At 41.4% G+C, this 20,871-nt stretch overlaps 1 protein-coding gene across 1 annotated transcript in view; it reads left to right on the top strand.

Annotated features, from left to right (window-relative positions):
• LOC126458073 (rho-related GTP-binding protein RhoE-like) overlaps positions 1–20,871 on the top strand; it is a 283,060-nt gene that overhangs the window by 222,717 nt on the left and 39,472 nt on the right. The window contains exon 2 of the mRNA XM_050094887.1: positions 14,797–14,884. Coding sequence (XP_049950844.1) covers positions 14,797–14,884 — 88 coding nt within the window. The remainder of the gene's footprint in view (positions 1–14,796; positions 14,885–20,871) is intronic.

Raw genomic sequence — 20,871 nt, 5'->3', positions numbered from 1 at the left:
CATGCGAACACGGATGGAGCTAGAGAGCCGTATTGGTGGACCACCATCTACAGTGGATATCCTCCCTGTTGTGACTGACTGACCTTTTTATTGTGCTTTTTTTAGTGTGTTATTTTATAAAAATTTTATGGGGTGCTGTGTAGTGTTGTTAATTTGTTTTTCTACTGCAGACCTTACAGGCTCGTTAATGCAGTAAATGATGATGGTGATATGCCTCTAGAAGCACACTATACACCCATACATGCTAGGATAATACGAATGGCGACTTTTATTTTATACGGTTATGAGAATTCTTAGTTACTTTTAATTTCTTGTTAAAGCGGGTATTCATGCGTAAATTCTTCTCCCGACTTTCTTTATATTCGAATAACCCTTTCTGAGGGTACAATAAATCAACGTAGGTTTTGCCTCTTTATATTTAATTTTCGTCGCTCCCAGACTTCCTCTAGCCTTTGAGAGCGTTCTTTTTCTTCCTGGGTCCATTTCGTTCCCTCTGCAGACATCTTTCTTCCCCGAAATCCTGCCTCTTGTGTTATTTCTCTAAAGAGTATTCCGTTATCTATTATGTCCAACCGGATTCCAGTGTTTTTCATGTCTTTGCAATTTCACTGAACCATGTGAGTTTGTATTTGTAGCTGTTTAGTAAGTTTATGATCTGCTAGGTTAGTCTGTTACTACTCATTCGATATATACGTCGCTGAAAGTGTAGCCTTCTTTCCCGTATTACAGCAGTTAGTTCTTCAGTCTTAAAAAGGAGCTCTTTGTGCGATGTTAATTAGTATTCGTCATTATTATTTATTTTCGGTCCCAGAATTCTTCTTTCAACTTTTTCCCAGTTTTCCAAGGTGCTTAATTAAGTCTTGTTATTTTAAGTTTTTCTGGTGCATACAGTGCTTCAGGTTTTATCGCTGTTTGAGAGTCCAGAAAGCGATTTTCTCTGCAGTGGAGTGTGCGCTGATATGAAACTTCCTGGCAGATTAAAACTGTGTGCCGGACCGAGACTCGAACTCGGGACCTTTGCCTTTCGCGAGCAAGTGCTCTACCAACTGAACTACCCAAGCACGATTCACGACCTGTCCTCACAGCTTCAATTCTGCCAGTACCTCGTCTCCTACCTTCCAAACTTCACAGAAGCTCTTCTGCGAACCTTGCAGAACTAGCACTCCCGGAAGAAAGGATATTGCGGAGACATGGCTTAGCCACAGCCTGGGGAATGTTTCGAGATTTTCACTCTGCAGCGGAGTGTGCGCTGATATGAAACTTCCTGGCAGATTAAAACTGTGTGGCGGACCGAGACTCGAACTCGGGACCTTTGCCTATCGCGGGCAAGTGCTCTACCGACTGAGCTACTTAAGCACGACTCACGCCCCCTTCTCTCAGCTTTACTTCCGCCAGTACCTCGTCTCCTACCTTGGTGTTTGCCCTTTGGCACCCAAGAAAATAATAACAGCACGTTTGTCGTGTGTGGACGCATTTGGTAATAACGTAGCCATAGGCGTAGCGTTGTTGTAGTTGTCGCAGCGCTCGTGTGTCGTCCGAAATTGTGATGCTGAGGGGGAGAGGGTATACCATGTGTGCAAGAACTTTCGAATTCTAAACTCGGTTACAGCACGCTATTTCTCACGCACCGACACAATTACGTCAGACGGCGCCATATTACACGCTACAATTCGGAGCCCACAAGCGGCAGAGGGCTGGAGGAATGTAGATATCAGTAATAAGGATTCAGAATTTTAATAATGTTTGTTTTATTTAAAAATCTTTAATAATTTTCTTATTAAACCATCGGAGGCATTACTTTTCAGCACGCCCTCGTATTAGCACAAAGGACAAAAAACTAGTCACTCGTAAGAAAATTTAATACTGTGCTCCACCGCCTCTAGACTGGATAACGACCTCGGTTCGACAAGGAAGAGAGTCTAGAAGTTTCTGTACGCCGTATCTATTTGGAGCCACTCACTGGTGAGAGAAATGCAGTCTGCTACGTTTACACCGAGGGTTTCAAGCACTTTCAGAAATCTTTTGTGACATTAATACCGGATGAATTAGCGAACCAGTTGGTGCGATATGGTGCTTGACGGTCTTCGGTGTACTCCACGCGTTGTTTTACTTGAAAAGAGGCAAAATTCGACTTGTCGGATCACACCACATGCTTGCAGTCTGGTACAGTCCAGTTTATACGCTTTTCGGCCCATAAAATTCGTGCCGTTTTATGCGCCTCTATGAGCAGTGGCCTTTTGCAAAGTGTCCGACACTAAATGTTTGTTGCATGTAGTGGCCTTCGCGTTGTTCCCATGTAAACTAATGGAAATGGACCTCTATTAACTGACAGCAACAATTCCTGTCGGGTTGAAACCGACCGTCAGTGGTAAGTCGTGACACTCATCTCCGGACTCCGTCAGTGATCTTTTTATGGCCACTGTTCTTACGCAGTGTTAGGGGACATCCATTAATTGCATGAGGATCTTTGTTAAAATTTCAACCTCTCCCCCCCCCCCCCCTTCCCCATTGATGAAATTTGGTGACATGTAGTAGGATCCCCCGCCTCCCTGTCATGTGAGTTTTACCCTACAATTTTTAAATAACGAAATTTATTTGATATATTCGTGTTTTTTGCTTCATACCACTAAAAATAGCTAATAGGTTGTTCGGAATTAAGTTTAGGAAATAAAATGTTATCCGTTGTAATAACCGATATTCTCTGCCATTTGGCAACTTTCAAGACGATTAACTTAATTAAATCTCATTGTAGTACTCCTCGAAAGTAGTTATCATTTTCACCTCTAATCTCAGAAAAGAAATGTAATACATCGATTCAGATAGTGTATTAAACAGTGTTTTTAATATGGGGTTAAAAACCTTATATTTTAAACACGTCACCGCCGTGTAGTATTCTGAAGCATAGACAGACAGAGATAGACAGAGAGATGGACAAAAAGGCTCTTCGAAAACAGTATTAACCGACTGGTAGTCAACCTTCCTTACCGCCCACTATTGGCCACTTCAGCTTAATGGGCGGTAAAAGGTAGGGATTTTAAAAACATTTCGATTCAGTTTTCATACAATTTTGACATAAGGAATTTGGTAAGTAAATATTATTTCATGCTTTAAGAAGCTGTAACTCTGCTATATAAATTTTGTAAAGCTACTTTCCTGCTTTATAAATCTCTGTTACCGACGAACCGGTGGCACTCAACACTGCTAACAGTCACAAAAATGCGCGGTAGATAAAGAAGGTTGATTACCTCTGACTAACCGTTTTGACAGATCACTAAAAAATTTACTTTTTATAGATATATACTGAACCTTTACTCACTTTGCAGATGAAGGACGACGTTCTTTGTGCCTTCCTTTGAGCCGTATGAGTACGCAGCATTTCGGTTTCTTCATTTACATGTTCACTAAGAGAATTCTTATCGGCGAATTTCAGCTTGGCTTCCTTCCACAGACGATTAACTTCAACCTCACACGTGTGTTTCGACTTGGCGTCGTGCTACTTTATATACGGGTTGTAAAAGTTTTGATACAGATTCACGTTGATTACAATAACGACGGCTTCACATGCGTTGCACAATATCACGACTGAATGACTGATGGACTTGCAGTGATTTCGATAGGGAACTCCCCGAATGAAATCTGACACTTGTGCGGCGCTTGCCCCAAATCGGATAATCCCGGGCATGCGCCCGTGTAAACCATTCGCTTCAGTTGAATGGGCCCATAAATACTTGTCGGCGCTTTAATACTGTCTATGTTAGGGATTAATTTTATAGAACAAAATGTTATCCGTTGTAATAATGTACATTCTCTGAATTGAAAAGTTCACGTGAAATTTTCATTGAGCTCTCCCCCTTCTCGTTAAATGACATACGGTGAGATTTTACTGGACGCTTCCCCCCTCCCCCCACGCCGCCCCTCCTCCAATAAGGCTGGCAGCTTCTGCAAGAAGCACGTCGGAACATGATGATTACTTCCTGCCATTCTGTCACGTCTCTGCGTCGACGGATCACTTCACTGCGCTGATGCCGTGTGATCGACTGTTACGTATCACTTCACTCACGTCAGCGGTGGAGGGTCACGTGACCGCCTGATACCATTACTACTCCTAAGTGACTGCGTACTCTTATGCAGGGGCGAAAGGAATCCTTTCTGTATGTGTGGTGATATTACATAGTGGTATATACGAGAACAGTGAAGGCTGGAACAGTTGGCAAATTACAAGTCTTTGTTGGAAAAAATCAGCAAGGAGTTGTACAAAATAAACTTTACTCCTTAACCGATTTCAAGCACCTAGTGCCCCTCTTCAAAAGATTACAATTATCGGATTACTGGCGAGTATAAAAAATAAACAGGTATGTGCAGCACATTACAATAGTCACAACTATTAAAATAAGCTGCATACACCTGTTTGGTTTTGACTCTCGATAATAATGCAATAATTCTAATCTTCTGAAGAAGGGCACTAGGCACTAGGTGCCTGAAACTGGTTAAAAAATTCTTTTTATACAACTTGTTGCTGATTTTTCCGACAACTACGCACACAGTTACCGAGGATGGATAAAGTACTAAATTTCAATTAGGTGGAATTTTTTGGCCTTACAGAACTGTGACAGATATTTCTGAATCTTTACCCACGAATAGCATCTGGGTTCACATCAGAATGTCAGTGGATTGAGTAATGAGTCAAATTTCTGATTTGTTACACGTTGCCAGGTAAGCTAGGTTTCTCTTTGAGTCAGCACCGTGTCTAATTCGTTTCGATCAGCTTGCTCTTAGATTGAGACAAAGCGGTCGTCCAAGTGTGTCTCGCTCAGCGTGCACTTTTGCAGGTGGACTTTCGCGGACATTGCAGCGAAATAAGCCGTGGAACTGCTCTCTCTCTCGCTGAGTCGTGCTAATCTGATCTTTCCGCTAAGATACTTACAGTCTGGGTTGCAGACTGCTGCGACGTTTTGCAAAGGCGCATTACTCGACTAGCGACGACAATACTGCGCATTTCGCTGCTGAATAAATGCCAGATCGCTAAAGAATAGAACTTGTCCCATGAGACCGCCGTAGGAAAGTAAGTTAGCCACACTGACAGCGTCATGTTTGACTGATGTTAATGAGATACGCCGCGTTACAAACTTTTACGACAAAAACGCAAGCTTGACCCTACTTGTCTTTCGTCATCGGTCACGTGAGTGCTAGCTTGAATTTTCTTACACAACTCAACATATGGCAAAAACTGAAAACTTCATGTTAAGTCCGGTAATACAAAAAAAACATTTAAAGAATTCTCGTGTGTGGCTCGTATAGTGGAAAAGACATTGCTTGAAAATCTTATCTCAGTGAATTAGTTACTTGTTACTGTGTAATGAATGCGTAGCACGTTGAATACGCGACAGAAGGTGAAGTTCTGTTCTGCAACGAAGCACAGGCGCCTAATTTAATCAACTGGTGTTGCGATCTTTTGAACTCAAATACTCTTCTTAATAATTTTATTTTACCGTCAACCGTGTCCGATACTTGTGTGCCTTTTGAACTCATCAGTAGAACAGACACACACAAGTACATCTGCTGCGCCGCTAAATGAGCCTAATAGCTTATCCTGACCGCAGTAGATCTGAGATCGACATAAGAAGAACTGGGAAGCAAACTTTCAGTGTGGAACCAAGAGTGATTAAACACAGTAAAAGCAAACCAAGTTTGCTATATATTGTCCATGGAAGTTTAAACTTGCAATTTTTAATAGTGTGTTAAAAAACAGTGAGAATTTGAAACAAAAAACTTATTGAACTCAACATTTCGCCGATAAGGTCAGGAAGAGGAAGCAAAAAACTGAAATCAACTGTCTTGCGTTTGCAGATGTTTTTGCTACACTTTCCGAAAATGCGGTATCTGCTACAACACAAATAAATCTCCAGGAAGAAATAGCGAGCAGAACTGGCTTAAGACTTCCTGCAAAAAAAATACAAAATTTCTAATATAAGTTAAGGATGCTCTAAAATTCCTGAAAACATATATTTGTCAAATAGAGAACAAAAATTTAAAAATCTAGGGGAGATAATCAAAGAAAATGACCTGGAAAAATCTGCAATAGAGGAAAGGTAGCATAAATTGGGAAGAGCATAAGGTATCACGAGAGAGCTCTACAGTAAAAAGTGCGTACCCAAAAATGTAGATATAGGATATTACAACAGAGCAGCGAATCCAGAATGCCTATATGCAATCGAATGCCTGGCATTAAACTATAGTTTAGATGAATCAGAAATAGTAGAAAGACGAATTATATGCAAAATATTAGGGTCACAAAACACAGCAGAAGATTGGAAATTACAAGAATACAGCAAAATATAGAAAATATTTCAAACGTAATGAGAAAATGAAGACCGATGTTTTTTCGACATTTATATCGAATGGAAGATTTTCAGATGTTTGTGAGGTAAGAATTCCACAACAAGCTGGGTCAAAAAACTAAAAAAGGTTTTAGAAAGAAACAATATAAAAACAGAAGATGTAGACAACAGAGAAAGTTTTCGGGAAAAGTATTTAAAATGGAAGGATTCCAAGGCAGTGTAGCTAAAAAGTCTGGTATGAACAGATGAAAGCATACTGGAAGAAAAGAAAAGAACAAAGAATGAAGACCTGAAATTTGAACGTGGTCTTCAGATAGCCTACTCGTAGAATAAAAAGGCAGCACAGTAACATGGCACAGGCTTCACAAGAGTATAATCACAGCTAATGAAAGACACAAAACTCTCAACATACCCATGGAAATTACACGTTCACTCACGCGATCATACCAGCACATACATTGCTCATTTATGCACACGAGTGTATGAGTAAGCGATAGACAGATATCGTGGGAACAAGCACGTTTGAAATACAGACGCTATTGCAATGTGAGACAGCATTAATTACGAGCAAACAGCTGCCAGCAAGTTGCTGAAGTGCAATGCAACTACAGTGGAATTCAAATAATGTATATGCTTTCTCTCATTCAGTAACGTTAACTCACCTAAAATGCAATGATTAATGATTACTGTTGAAACAAACAGCTCATCACAGAGTAACAGGACTATGGCAAGGCATATAGAAAATTTTGTGTACTAATTATAAGTAAAAACTATCTTACCTCTACTAACTTAATATACCAAAAAGAAGTAATAAACAAGGTAAAAAATTCTAAGGAGGAAACGTAAACTAGGAAATTCAAGTAATAGGCCTGCTAAAACATTTAGGTTCGGCTACTTTTGCTATTAAGAATAGCTGCCGGCTTTGGAGATACAAAAGTCAGTAAGATAATATATTTTGCATATTTTTCTTCACTACTCTCGACAAAAAATATTCATTGCACATAAAAATAATTAGAATTATGGGTTAGACTCACACACGTACATCTTTCAGGCATCTGTTTAAGTAGCTGGGAATGAATACTAACCACTGTACCATTGAGAATTTATTCCTTATGAAATTGTCATCAATAGTCCGTCTGAGTTCGAGAGCAACAGAGATATTTGCAAGTACAGTATTAAAAGGAAAAATGATGTGCATTATCTTTTAATGAATCTAAACTCGACAGCTATAAATCTATTTGAGAATGTTTTAATCGACATTCTGAGAATGGGGCGCTTCCGTCGGCTTATCGTGAGTATAGTTGTATTTTATGAGGACACGCTGAACCACTTAATAGTATACGCAGAAGTGTCCTGAAAGCATTCGCAGTGCGATTTGTTTTCCTTACCCTCTTACCCCCCACTGTACTTGTTTGCTGTAGTGTCATCGCATGTTTCCGATAACGGCCACGAGAGGCCAAAGTTCAATAATATCGTGGTCGTGTAGTGACCAGAGAAACGAAATGCCTGACAAATAGCAGAAGTGTTTTCAAATGTAGATTACAGATGTTTCTCCTTACCAACTGCTTAAATACCATAGAGGAATGCTTAAATAGTGTAATTAATCATTTCTTACAGAAAAATATCTGTAATTAACATCACTAATATCAAAACAATTCATGAATCCCTAGCGGCGAAACGGTAACCTGTGGCTTTTTGTCATATAAAATAAGAGTTTCTTTTTATGTGTGTGTCTGTGGGGGGACGGGGGGGGGGGTTCACATGTTCCACATCGTAACATTTATTGTGCATATGATTTATGGAACAAATAAAAAACTAGCTAATAGGTGTCACCATAACTGGACGAAGCTTGTCGCCTCTGATGAAAAGTACGAGAAACTGTCGCTCTTCCAACAGAAGTAAGTGAAGGTTCTGTACAGTTAATGTTTGCGCAGCAGAATATTAAGAGGTGGTGATGGACGTGAGAGAGAAAATTCACTAATAAACATATGTCAGCTTGCCCATGAAACCATCACTTCCAAATATGCACTGTTGAGAGGACTGGTGGTGGAGCAGTTACTCCCCTACCGTAAGCAACATGTGAAACTAATGAGGTGGAATGATTTTAATCTCAGAATTTCAATTTTGTGATGTGATTATTCACCGCAGTATGGCATTTGTAACGCGTTTATTGAGACTGACGGTCGTCACTTGGAACAGTTGCTGTGAGTGTATGTTGTTGCTACTTGCGGTAAGCTGTATATGTCAGCATGCCTAAACTGAATATTGATCTCCGCCATTAGTTCCTTATCACAAAGCACACTGTTTACGATTCTCTGCCGCTTGTATAATTTAGACCCTTAAGTTCTGGGACTCCCATATGTACACAGTACGGCACATCAGATGTGGATGTACTCATAATAGACTACTCATCGCACAGGAATCAACACTTCAGTAAATGAGTTGTAAGTAATTGACCTACGTCTGGAACTCCGTTTCACATTAAACACACTTACATATTCCCATTAGTCAAATCCCCTTTCGAACATACGTTTATAAATGTCAAATGAGTCAGCACCATTAGATAGTGTTTGAGGACTCAAACTTCCACAGTCTGTCTGAAATGTATATCGGCCATCAGATACTCGTTTATTTTTCTGCATGACGCTAGTTGTATCCAGTTACCGATAGTTAATGAGTTCAGTAGTATACCGAGCTCGTTATTATGTGTTAGACATGTAATAACTGCCATGGAAGGAAGGGGAGGATGTCCTACACACCGTCGATATCAGTATCATTAACACAAGCTGAGTTGGAATAGTACGGGAGAAGGAATTAGTTGAGTGTCAGGACGGAAATATGAACTTCTCTTCTCCCAAAGGCACGTCCAATGTCTTAACCATGGCACTACGTCACTGCGTAAGTTATAAAAGTGGAAAAAAAGAGAAATAAATACGTCATGCATCTAAAACCGGATCTACACTGAGCAAGTCGAATGACCAAAAAATATTGGTTTCACAGAGAGCAGCAGTCAGTTTCGTAAACCTGTCCGAACGAAATGCTAAAGTTTTCGTCGTTTCTCTGTGTAAATTTACGTGAATGACGGGATGGCTCCTTCAACATATTGATAGCCACTTTTTTCATACTTCCTTTCTTAAGGATCACTCTGTGTCTCGTGCCCAGCATTGTGTCGTCAGATTATAAAATGCAAACGAAATTAATGATGTTGTTGTTGTTGTGGTCTTCAGTCCTGAGACTGGTTTGATGCAGCTCTCCATGCTACTCTACCCTGTGCAAGCCTCTTCATCTCCCAGTACCTACTGCAGCCTACATCCTTCTGAATCTGCTTAGTGTATTCATCTCTTCGTCTCCCTCTACGATTTTTACCCTCCATGCTGCCCTGCAGTACTAAATTGGTGATCCCTTGATAAGGGCGTTAATAGATAGCTGTTGAAAAGCGCGTGTTAATGGAAGATTAATTTATAAATTTGTTGTATTCTTTCCTCCGTGTTTCTGAGCTACATAGCAACCGCAGTTAGCCTTCCGTCTCCAAGCAAATGCTGCTTGACAGATGCCGCAGCACGGATTGTGCAGCTGATGTCGCATGTCCTACAGGGCTACTCCCGTTTTGCGCCAGTACTGTGGTCTAGCGCCGCGGTGTGGCACTCCGAGGCAGAATACAGATGCTCAATGACGCCATTTCCCTTCATCCCATTCACAGAACAGAGCTCTGACAATTTAGTTCCCCGGTTTGTCTCTCCGGTATGGGGAACAGAGAGGATATTTAGGCGCTGCTTGCTCGGAGAACAGGCGCTGCTGGCAGCCGGCCACACCGGATTAGACACCACCTCTGCTGTTCTGTCAGGGGCTTCATTACGTCAGCGGCCTCTGGATATCCATTTCCTACCCACAATGGAGTTGGCGCGCCACTTCCACGACGGCTGTACGTCCTTCTCGTATTACAGTTTTGTCACCATAAATGTCTGGACTTCAACTAGTTAATCCACTTTTGGACTACTTACATAACTCCCGCCCCCTCCCCATTCCTCTCTGTAATGCTGGTAACGCTGCCTCTTACGGAAAGCTTATCTTACAACACTCATTTCGTACAATGTACTGTTTTATCAGAAAAAAACTTTCTTCAAGCCGATCTCGTATGCGTGAAGATATTCCTTACGACCTTGTCTTTGTGTTAAACGCAGGGTTACACGATTTACCTGTTTTCTGCTACGTGATGTATCTGTACACATGGAATGAGCTCCGTATGTCTGATGTACGGTGTTTTTATCTCGGACAACATATGATACTTCAGCCTCATGGAAAGTTATCCTATCGCGGTTGTTGCGTTGTACGATGACTGGTGTTCTCCATATAAAAGGGGTGACCAAAAAGTTTCCATTCTGAGGTCGTACTGTCCAGAAGCGGTACGTCAGTCAGACAAAATCGTCGTGAGCACTCTATCATCCCACCGACGTAGAAAAAATGAAATGTCGTGCGGCTAGGGCCTCCCGTCGGGTAGACCGTTCGCATGGTGCAAGTCTTTTAAGTTGACGCCACTTCGGGGACTTGCGTGTCGATGAGGATGATATGATAATGAAGACAACACAACACGTAGTCCCTGAGCGGAGAAAATCTCAGACACAGCCGGGAATCAAACCCGGGCCCCTTGGCACAGCAAAAAAAATGGTTCAAATGGCTCTAAGCACTATGGGACTAAACATCTGAAGTCATCAGTCCCATAGACTTAAAACGAAGTAAACCTAACTAACCTAACGACATCACACACATCCATGCCCGAGGCAGGGTTCGAACCTGCTACCGTAGCAGCTGCGTGGTTCCGGACTGAAGCGCCTAGAACCACTCGCTTGGCACAGCATTCGACCGCCCTGACCACTTTTTTATGTCATTTTGTTCGTTATTGACCGTTGTATTTGTTCGGGGCGGACATCTAATAACGCTTCTTCAAGTTCGTGTTTGATCCATTAAGGCGGTCGCTGACGTAGAAGTAGATATCCTCGGAGTAGTGAAGCAACATAAATCACTTAATAGAAGCAATTCTTCTGGTCCAGACTGTATATCAGTTAGGTTCCTTTCAGAGTATGCTGAGCTCCATACTTAACAATCATGTACAACCGTTCGCTCGACGGAAGACCCGTACCCAAAGACTGGAAAGCTGCACCGGTCCCACAAATATTCAAGAAAGGTAGTAGGAGTAATCCGTTTACTTACAGGCCATGTCATTAACGTCGATACGCAGCAGGATTTTGGAACATATATTGTGTTGGAATATTATAAATTACCTCGAATAAAACGGTCTATTGACACACAGTCAACATGGGTTTAGAAAACGTCGTTCCTGTGAAACACAACTAGCTCTTTATTCACATGAAGTGCTCAGTGCTATTGACAAGGGATTTCAGATCGATTCCGTATTTCTGGATTTCCGGAAGGCTTTTGACACTGTACCACACAAGCGGTTTGTAGTGAAATTGCGTGCTTATGGGATATCGTCTGTTATGTGACTGTTTTCCTGATTTCCTGTGAGAGAGCACAGTTCGTAGTAACTGGCCGGAAGTCACCGAGTAAAACGGAAGTGATTTATGGCGTTCCCCAAGGTAGTGTTATAGGTCCTGTGCTGTTCCTTACCTATATAAACGATTTGGGAGACAATGTGGGCAGCCATCTTACGTTATTTGTAGATGACGCTGTCGTTTATCGACTAGTAAAGTCATCAGAAGATCATAACAAATTGATCTGAGAAAAGATATCTGTTTGGTTCGAAAATTGGCAGTTGACCCTAAATTACCAAAAGCGTGAGGCCATCCACATGAATGCTAAAAGGAATCCGTTAAACTTTGGTTACACGATAAATCAGTCAAATCTAAAGGCCGTGAATTCAACTAATTGCTTGGGAATTACAATTGGAAGGAACGCATAGGAAATGTTATGAGGTAGGCTAACCAAGGACTGCGTTTTATTGGCAGGCCACTTAGAAACTATAACAGATCTACTAAGGAGACTGCCTACACTACGCTTGTCCGTCCTGTTTTAGAATACTGCTGCGCGGTGTGGGATCCTTACTAGATAGGACTGACGGAGTACATAGAGAAAGTTCAAAGAAGAGCAGCACGTTTTGTATTATCGCGAAATAGGTGAGAGAGTGTCACTGAACTTTACAGGATTTGGGATGGACATCTCACGAAATTTCAGTCGCCGACTTTCTCCTCCGAATTCGAAAATAGTTTGTTGACTCCGTCTTGCATAGGGAGAAACGATCGCCATGATAAAATAAGGGAAATCAGAGCTCGTACGGAAAGATATAGGTGCTTGTTCTTTCCGTGCTCTATACGAGATTGGAATAATAGAGAACTGTGAAGGTGGTTCGATGAACCCTCTACCAGGCACTTAAATGTGATTTACAGAGTATCTGTGTAGATGTAGATGAAAATACTCGTTTGGTAAAACACCGTGTTCTGCTGCGTGAGGAAGCCTGTAATTGCCTGTTGCACATCATCGTCTGACAGGAATTGTCGATCCTTCAACGCCTTTTTTAAGGGACCACTGGGGAGAGATCCACTGGGGAGAGATCAGGGCTATAGGTCAGGTGCTCTCCCGCGTGAGTTGGCGTAACTTCTGCGTTACGACATTTGCCATATGGGAACGTGCATTTTATGAAGCTTGGCACACCATTCCACAACGGTGATTTTCGACAGACTTATTGCCACATGCACATTCTTCATTCTCCGAAGGATGTCTGCTGGTATCCAGAACGAAATTTTCATTCTGCAGCGGAGTGTGCGCTAGTATGAAACTTCCTGGCAGATTAAAACTGTGTGCCGGACCGAGACTCGAACTCGGGACCTCTGCCTTTCTTGGGCAAGTGCTTTACCGACTGCGCTACCCAAGCACGACTCACGCCCCCTTCTCACAGCTTTACTTCCACTAGCACCTCGTCTCCTACCTTTGATGTATGCTGGTATTTGCCCTTTGGCACTCAAGAAAATAATAACAGCATGTTGGTCCTGTACGAACGCGTTTGGTAATAACTTAGCCACAGTCTACGTTTCCACATTTACCGCACGCACGTCGGAAAGACACGAATACCACACTAATCCCTTGCCCACTTGTGGATGCTTATACACCTGCATCGGAGTCGCGGCAGCAACGCCCTCAAACGGAAACTTTCTGATGGTCCCTTATACATAAACCGTTCAACCGATAGGGCCAGCAGCACTCTCAGATTGTTGGTGGGCGAAACTGATTACGTTAGGAGGGCATCGTCACTGGCTGATTCTAAGGAACTGCTGAACTACCTAGTGTTTCCGCTTGATGCAGTGAACGGCAGCTCTCTTTAACTGTGGAGAAATGCAAGATAGTGACCATTAAAAAAAACAACAACATAGTGACCGATTACTTGTTACGTCGCTTAAATATCTTGAAGTTTGAAATGAGAAGAACATGTAATATTAATGTTAGAGAAGACACGTGTATTGTTAGTGAGACTGTGGCGAGAGTTCTTGAAAAATGAAGAGCGTTCGTAAATGCAACCTCATACAAGATTCTAGTGGATCTGGACTAGAATATCCCTCCAGAACTTGTAGTCCATAACCAGTAGGAGTGCAGGAGAAAACAGGACTGTAACATGTCAGTATAGACCATCTGATATTGTGAAGGAGATTTTCAAGAAACTTGAACGGTAATATTTTGAAAAAGAGCAACTGTATTCTCCGGAAATCCCGCTGGGTAAATTTAGAGAACCGGAATTCAAGAAAGATTGTGAGATAATTCTGCCGTCCCTATGGTAGTCTAGATATAGTATGGGGACCAGGATGGAAAGATAGAGGGATTAGTCCGTATACTGAAGCACACTGACATTAATTTTAGCCTAGCTTCTAGCACCAATGGAATAAGAAAGTAAGACTCTAATACTGACAAGAAGTAACCCGTACCATCCTTGTACATAACATGTATAAATGTAGCAATAATGGAAATGAGCGTTTGTCGTCATTGGCCGGGAGGCCTCTTGCGGGGCAGGTTCGGCCGCCTTGGTGCAGGTCTTATTCCATTCGACGCCACGTTGGGCGACCTGCGCGCCGGATGGGGATGAAATGATGATGGAGACAGCACAGCACCCAATCCTGAGCGGAGAAAATCCCTGACCCATCCGGGAATCGAATCCGGGCCCGTAGGACGGCAAATGTAGCAATAGATCAATTTACATTCACAAATTAATACTGTAATCGAAATTTGGGTCACCAGGGAGATTTCTTCGCTAGATGTTAGTAAGTAGTGAATCTGTGTACATTCCTAACTAATGAAAGCTGGTCCACTGTTATATCGCTGCGGTGCAGAAGGGTGAAATGTTGAGAGTAGCCCGCGCTACATTTTGCACTCAACGAGTGGCCAAAATGAAGGTGGTGTTAAGTCTAATAAACATGTAAGCAATGCTCATAGATAATCTGCCTGTCTTTTGTTGCAGGTGTACACACCGACTGGCTTCGAGAAGTATGGCTCGACGTACAACGTGGCGGACTATAGGATACACTTTGCCGTGTGGGACACGTCTGGTGAGTGTGATAACCCAGACATTAGTCTTGCTTGCACAGCCTAACCTGTAAACACTATTCGGTTTGTACAATGGCCATCTAAGGAATTTTCATCATTCTCATTTGTCTGGCACTGTAACGTAAGCCACTAACGTGGGCTAATTTGTTAACCTTCCATCCAGAGGTATGAGTCTTAAATCTTGGTAGTAGGAACAAGTACTCTGAAGGAGGAGAGGTGTTAGTTTCCTGTACCTGAGGGCAACTGTGTGGCCGATTCTCCTGTATCAGTCTCGGGAGTTCTGCAGTGCCTGATGTGACGGCAGGCCAGACATGTTGTGTATTCCTTCATGGAGACTATAGTAACCTCTACAGCCATCATACTGCTATTCGAGATACGCATAATATGTTCTGGCACATCGTTATGCCATCTACTTTCCTTTCGTAACAGGAATCATTAAAAAAAACATAAACACAATATTGCTTTCTACAAGAATTCCCTAGATTAATCTGTGCGGTAGAAGATCGCACTTGACATTATTCTTTGAAGAAAGAAGCAGAAACGCTTAGTATTTCCATACGTTCGTCGAACGCTCGTGAAAATGACTCACTACGTCCTCAGTCATATCAGTGACGCGTAAGCCACGACAGTCACGTGAAACTATGCGTAGTTTCAAATAAACGAAGAAAGCCACTGGATTGAAATCCAAACTTTCCCGGTAACTCTGTAGTGACGCAAGTTTATTTCTGAACTATGTACTAATAATAGTTCAACAAAGTTTTTATTTACAGACATAGCCACAGCGTTATTTTTATAGCGTCGGTTCCAGCAGTCACAAACGGTCATCTTCAGGTAAATGTGCAGCTTGTGCATTACCACTAACGCATTAAACACAGCGTACGGTCATCAGTACTGTACGTTGATCCGAAGATGGCTGTTGGAACCGCTAACATTGAGCTATGGGGTGAGTTGAACTTACCGATATCAGACGTAGCTTTGACTTAACGATAGTGTGCTAAGTGAGGTCATACGTACACAGACCGCGATAGAACAGAAAACCGATGGTATTTCTTTAACTTTTATATTATTTTTGGCGCTTAGGTTGTGTAATAGACTAATTTGTAGTGTAGCCCGAGGCTGCGGTAAGGTCTGAACTTGGCAGTTTGGTAGTGAGTTCACAAAGGCATGTGATTCCATGAGAATGGCTGTTTCTTGTTATGACGCTTATTTCTCGCATATTGTATTTTCTGAATGACTTACGTCCGCCATTCTGATGTAATTAGTCGAATCAGATTTTGTATCATTGTGACGCTGTTTGAATACAAGCTGTCCCATTTATCTTGACTGCCCTAAATAACTGTTTGTCCAGATGCAAATTACAAAATGTTTCAAGCAAACGTTGCGACGTTGACGTTGCACACCCTTAATTCCGTCAACCATCGTCAGTTGAAGAGTTGTGTGAGTAGAATGTACACCAACGAAGAGAAGATAGAAATGCTACTCGTCTATGAGGAATGTTAAGTTAGCAGAACAGTAATTGCAATACTGTTTACGTATGTACGAGTGCATTTAGTACAGTAGTTTAGTACTTTTAAATACTGTTGTGTAGAGTAGACATACAATAGAGGTTGTCCTTCCTACAAACTGCATCGACATAACGTATCTTTTTACTGTTGTTGTTGAAGGCAGGCGAAATGCTACTCAGGCAGCGGAACTGTACAGAGAGCGATATCCCGTCAAGAACTCACCTTCCCGACGGATGTTTTCTCGTCTTGTTGCGACGCTTCGGGATACGGGAAGTTTCAACCCACGACAACGCAATCGTCGTAGCACTCCCACAGACGAAGCTGCCGAAGTTACTGTTATCGCTTCCGTTGCTATGAATCCAGATGTGAGCACACGACAGCTTGAACACGAGGTCGCAGGTTCGAATCCTGCCTCGGGCATGGATGTGTGTGTTGTCCTTAGGTTAGCTAGGTTTAAGTAGTTCTAAGTTCTAGGGGACTGATGACCACAGATGTTCAGTCCCATAGTGCTCAGAGCCATTTGAACCATTTTTTGAACACGAGGTTGGCATTCCTAAAACCAGTGTACACAGTATTCTTACACGTCACCGATTCCAATCCGGATTTCTTCTCCAATATTCTATTTACCGATGAATGTTCCTTCTCAAACAAATGACAGGTAAATACAAGGAACATGCATTATTGGTCCAGCGACAACCCACGATGGCTTAGACAGGTGGAACATCAGCGTCAATGGAAAGCTAACGTCTGGTGTGGGATGCTTGGCACTACAGTTATTGGCCCTTATTTCATCAGTGGTAGTCTAAACGGCACAGCGCATGCCCACTTCCTCAGACGAATTCTTCCTCCTCAAGTGGATGAAGTGTCGCCAAGAACCAGAATCCTTACGTGGTATCAACACGATGGACGTCCAGCACATAATTCCTTGCAAGCACGTCGTGTTCTGAACTGAAGGTATCCTGCCAGACGGATTGGTCGAGGAGGAGCAGTTACTTGGCCTGCTAGGTCTCCTGATTTAAATCCTCTGGACTTTTTTCTTTGGAGATGCATTAAAGATGTTGTCTATCGCGACGTTCCAACAACTCCAGAGGAAATGCAGGAACGTATCGTGCTTGCTTGTAATTCTCTTCAGCAGGAAACACTGGAAGCAGTAAATATTTCTTTCATTCAATGAGTGCACCAGTGTATCGGTGACCAGGGTCACCACTTTGAGCACTTTTGAATGTTCTACTCCTGGTAAATGGTACAGGAGAGTCAAAGTCAATTTTGTGTTATGTATTTACTTGGTTTTCATTTGTTTTCTGACAACTCCAGCAAGTGGACGAGTTTGTGATCCTGGGCTCAAAGCCATTGTTGTGTTATGTAATTAATAGCGTTGTGTTTCACTGAATGGTGCACTGTGATACATTTTTGAATAGGTCTTTAGGAGAGGGAATGAATTACCGAATAAAAATACAGAGTGCCAATTAAAAAAGTCATACCGCTGTTCATATCTTTGTGAAAAACAAAGCTACAAGGAAGGCAATCATGCTGATTGATGTCCCCCTGACGGCTAAAGAACATTCGCTCGAAACATTTTGTAACTTGCGTCTGGACAAACAGTTATTTAGGGTGGTCAAGGTAAATGGGACACCCTGTATAATAAATTATTTTCAGAAATACATCATAAGATAAAAATTATCGTGATCATGGAGAAATAATTCTCAGAAACGCGTCCTGTGATTATAAAATGTATTGGACCGAGGTGTTTCCTCTATTGTATTAGATAACATAAGAGTTATTCCTAGTGCAACGCGCTCGCACTATTTCAGGTAACTAGAAACATAATTCATATTATGCTAGTCTGCCTTACCACGGAACGTTTACAGTGATTTTGGTTAGGTGGCGGGCATGTAAATTGCAGCCACTCTTTGGATATGAGAACCAGATAACAATTAATAAATTTAAAGACAAGGAGCTTAATGTAGTTGCATGAAATATTTGACATATAATAGTTTAGCGAATGAATTGTATTCTATTCCTGACAATGTTCAAACAGCTATACATCGAAACGACGCTGTAGTAATCACAGTTGCACAAACAGTTTCAAACGCACAAACCGTACACAAGAAATAACACACTATAAAATTCGAACCAATAGCAACAGAATTCTGGAAACCTTAATGGGACATACATTCACTGACAACGAAACATTGCGTTGTATTTATCAATTTCATCGATTACCTCAAGTATGATTACTGACTAAATCTGGGATACTGATTTGCCCAGACTGTTTATTTTAGTCATCTGAACCAGACTGAAGAAAAGGTGAAGCAGTAATAATTGATTAACCTCTTGAAGAGCATTGTTTTAGAAATAATGTTTTATTTTCATATCCAACTCACAGTAATCACTATACAATTTATGTGAAAAAAATGGCACCCCACCCTGCCCCACTTTCATTATCCAGTGTGTATTTTAATAATCACTGTACTTCTAAAACACGGTAATTGAGTTCAATAATCACTGTAAGCAATAAGCTGTTGCGTGTACATGGTAATTTGTAAAGATGGTAATTGTTGGATATGGTTCAGAGACACTCGTTTCAGTAAAGTGAAATAAAACGATTTCGCTACAAGTTTCACTCTACATTTTGACTATAGAATATTGACTGGACTCAAATAGAGAGTTCGCAATACATTTCTAAAACTGTATAGCTACATACCTCACTGGAGTAACGTGCAACCAAACTCGGGTGGCTACATCGAAATAAAACCATTATTCAGTAACAGAGCACTTGCAGAATCGTGCTGCATACTTTACACACAAAAGTATCACGTTCCATTTTTATCCAAAAGCGCTCTTGTACAACGTCTGCTTCTCAGACACAGTCAATAACAGAGTTATCTTAAATAAAGTCTTTGTTCTCGTATGTGCTCCTCACACAGACGTGGCTCCTCATTGTCAGATGATCTCTGGTTTCAACCGTAGAGTAGGAGTATCTATGAAGTGTGCTTTTAGCTGCGCAGAACGGAATTTTTGTCGCTAACATACTACTACTGCAACAGTCACCTAAGTAAGCTGCAACATAATGGCTTCTCTGCAACCGCTCTACAGTTTTCAAATTTAATTGCATGACTATTACAGGCAGATCCCGCTGAAAATATCAAGTGCTTTGTAAAGCGTTCAATAAGCATCGTAATAATTTGTATTCGGCATCTGTAATGGACTTAGCTCAAAGCCATTAATACATAAGCCATTTCCAACATTTTCGATAAGTGTCACAGCTTAGACGTCGCTATTTTTTCGTTATATGAAGTAAAGGGATAGCAACCACTATTCTTATACTGCGACAGTATTGTGAATTGGTTTCCTAGTGCGCAAAAGAGAAGGTGTCCCGAAAACCATTGAATTTGAAGTTACGACGTGCAACAAATTGTTCCGTTTTTTCTTTCTGAATGTTTCACTTTCTGTTTCTTTAAAACCGTGCTTCTTCATCCTTCGGGAAAGTGAAATATTATTCAACCATACTCATTCTCTATGCGATCTGTGAACGTAGCAGCTTCTATAGTTTCGTGTTGTGATTACTTCATTCAAGCACAATGGTTCGGAGATCTGTATTAACCGGAATTGATGACTCAAACTCTCACGTATACATTTCATATGCAGGTAAAAATTGCTCGATATGTGTAGGATATTCCCGAACCAAAGAATTTATCTAGCACTTGTCCCTTAGATATATGGCTATACAGTTATGTAAATTAGTCTCCAAGATTTCATGCCTTCATTACAGTGTCTCGATATTAATCACTACATAGCGCTTATGATTAGCATGATAACTATAGTAATTATTGGACTTTTGTAGTATTTGCCTATGGAAATCAATTTCTTCTTCTTTTGGTGAATTTCGAGTAGCATCCGTAGCATCAGTTATTCAGCATCATTACTGTTTCTAATAAATAAACGTTCGGAAACCGATTAAACACCTGGACTATTAGAACTTTCCTTCATCATGTTAAACATCACAGTAGTCACTGACGTTAATGATTAATGAACACCAACTCAGCTGCATTATAAACACATTTATCGTGTTACGTCCGGGTTCATTCCTTTACCATCATCATGTTGCCGAGATGTGCTTGTCACGACACGAATGGTCTCGTCCTCGTACGTAATGTCAGAAAGTAAATCCAAAACCACTCAGCTTAACATTACATTACATTCGACAACTAGATCATTCGTGTTATGACTTAGGCACAGCTCGGCAACCTGATGATGTCCAACGAACGAAACTGGTAGTAAAACAAATATGTAATAATATAGCTGAGGTGGTTTTCATTGATCATTAACATCAAAGTTTGTCTTCGCGCAAAATGTAATGATAATAATAATAATAATAGTAAAATGGTACACACTAGACTAGCATGACGTGATGATGGCCACATGCACTTTACACTAGGCTCACTCCGTGGATATTTATATTCAGTCGTTTTAACATCGCCTAG

This window comes from Schistocerca serialis, chromosome 2, assembly GCF_023864345.2.
Source record: "Schistocerca serialis cubense isolate TAMUIC-IGC-003099 chromosome 2, iqSchSeri2.2, whole genome shotgun sequence".
In the NCBI taxonomy this organism is placed as follows: Eukaryota; Metazoa; Arthropoda; class Insecta; order Orthoptera; family Acrididae; genus Schistocerca; species Schistocerca serialis.
The sequence above is the reverse complement of the archived record's forward strand: the minus strand, read 5'-3'. Positions and strand labels throughout refer to the sequence as shown.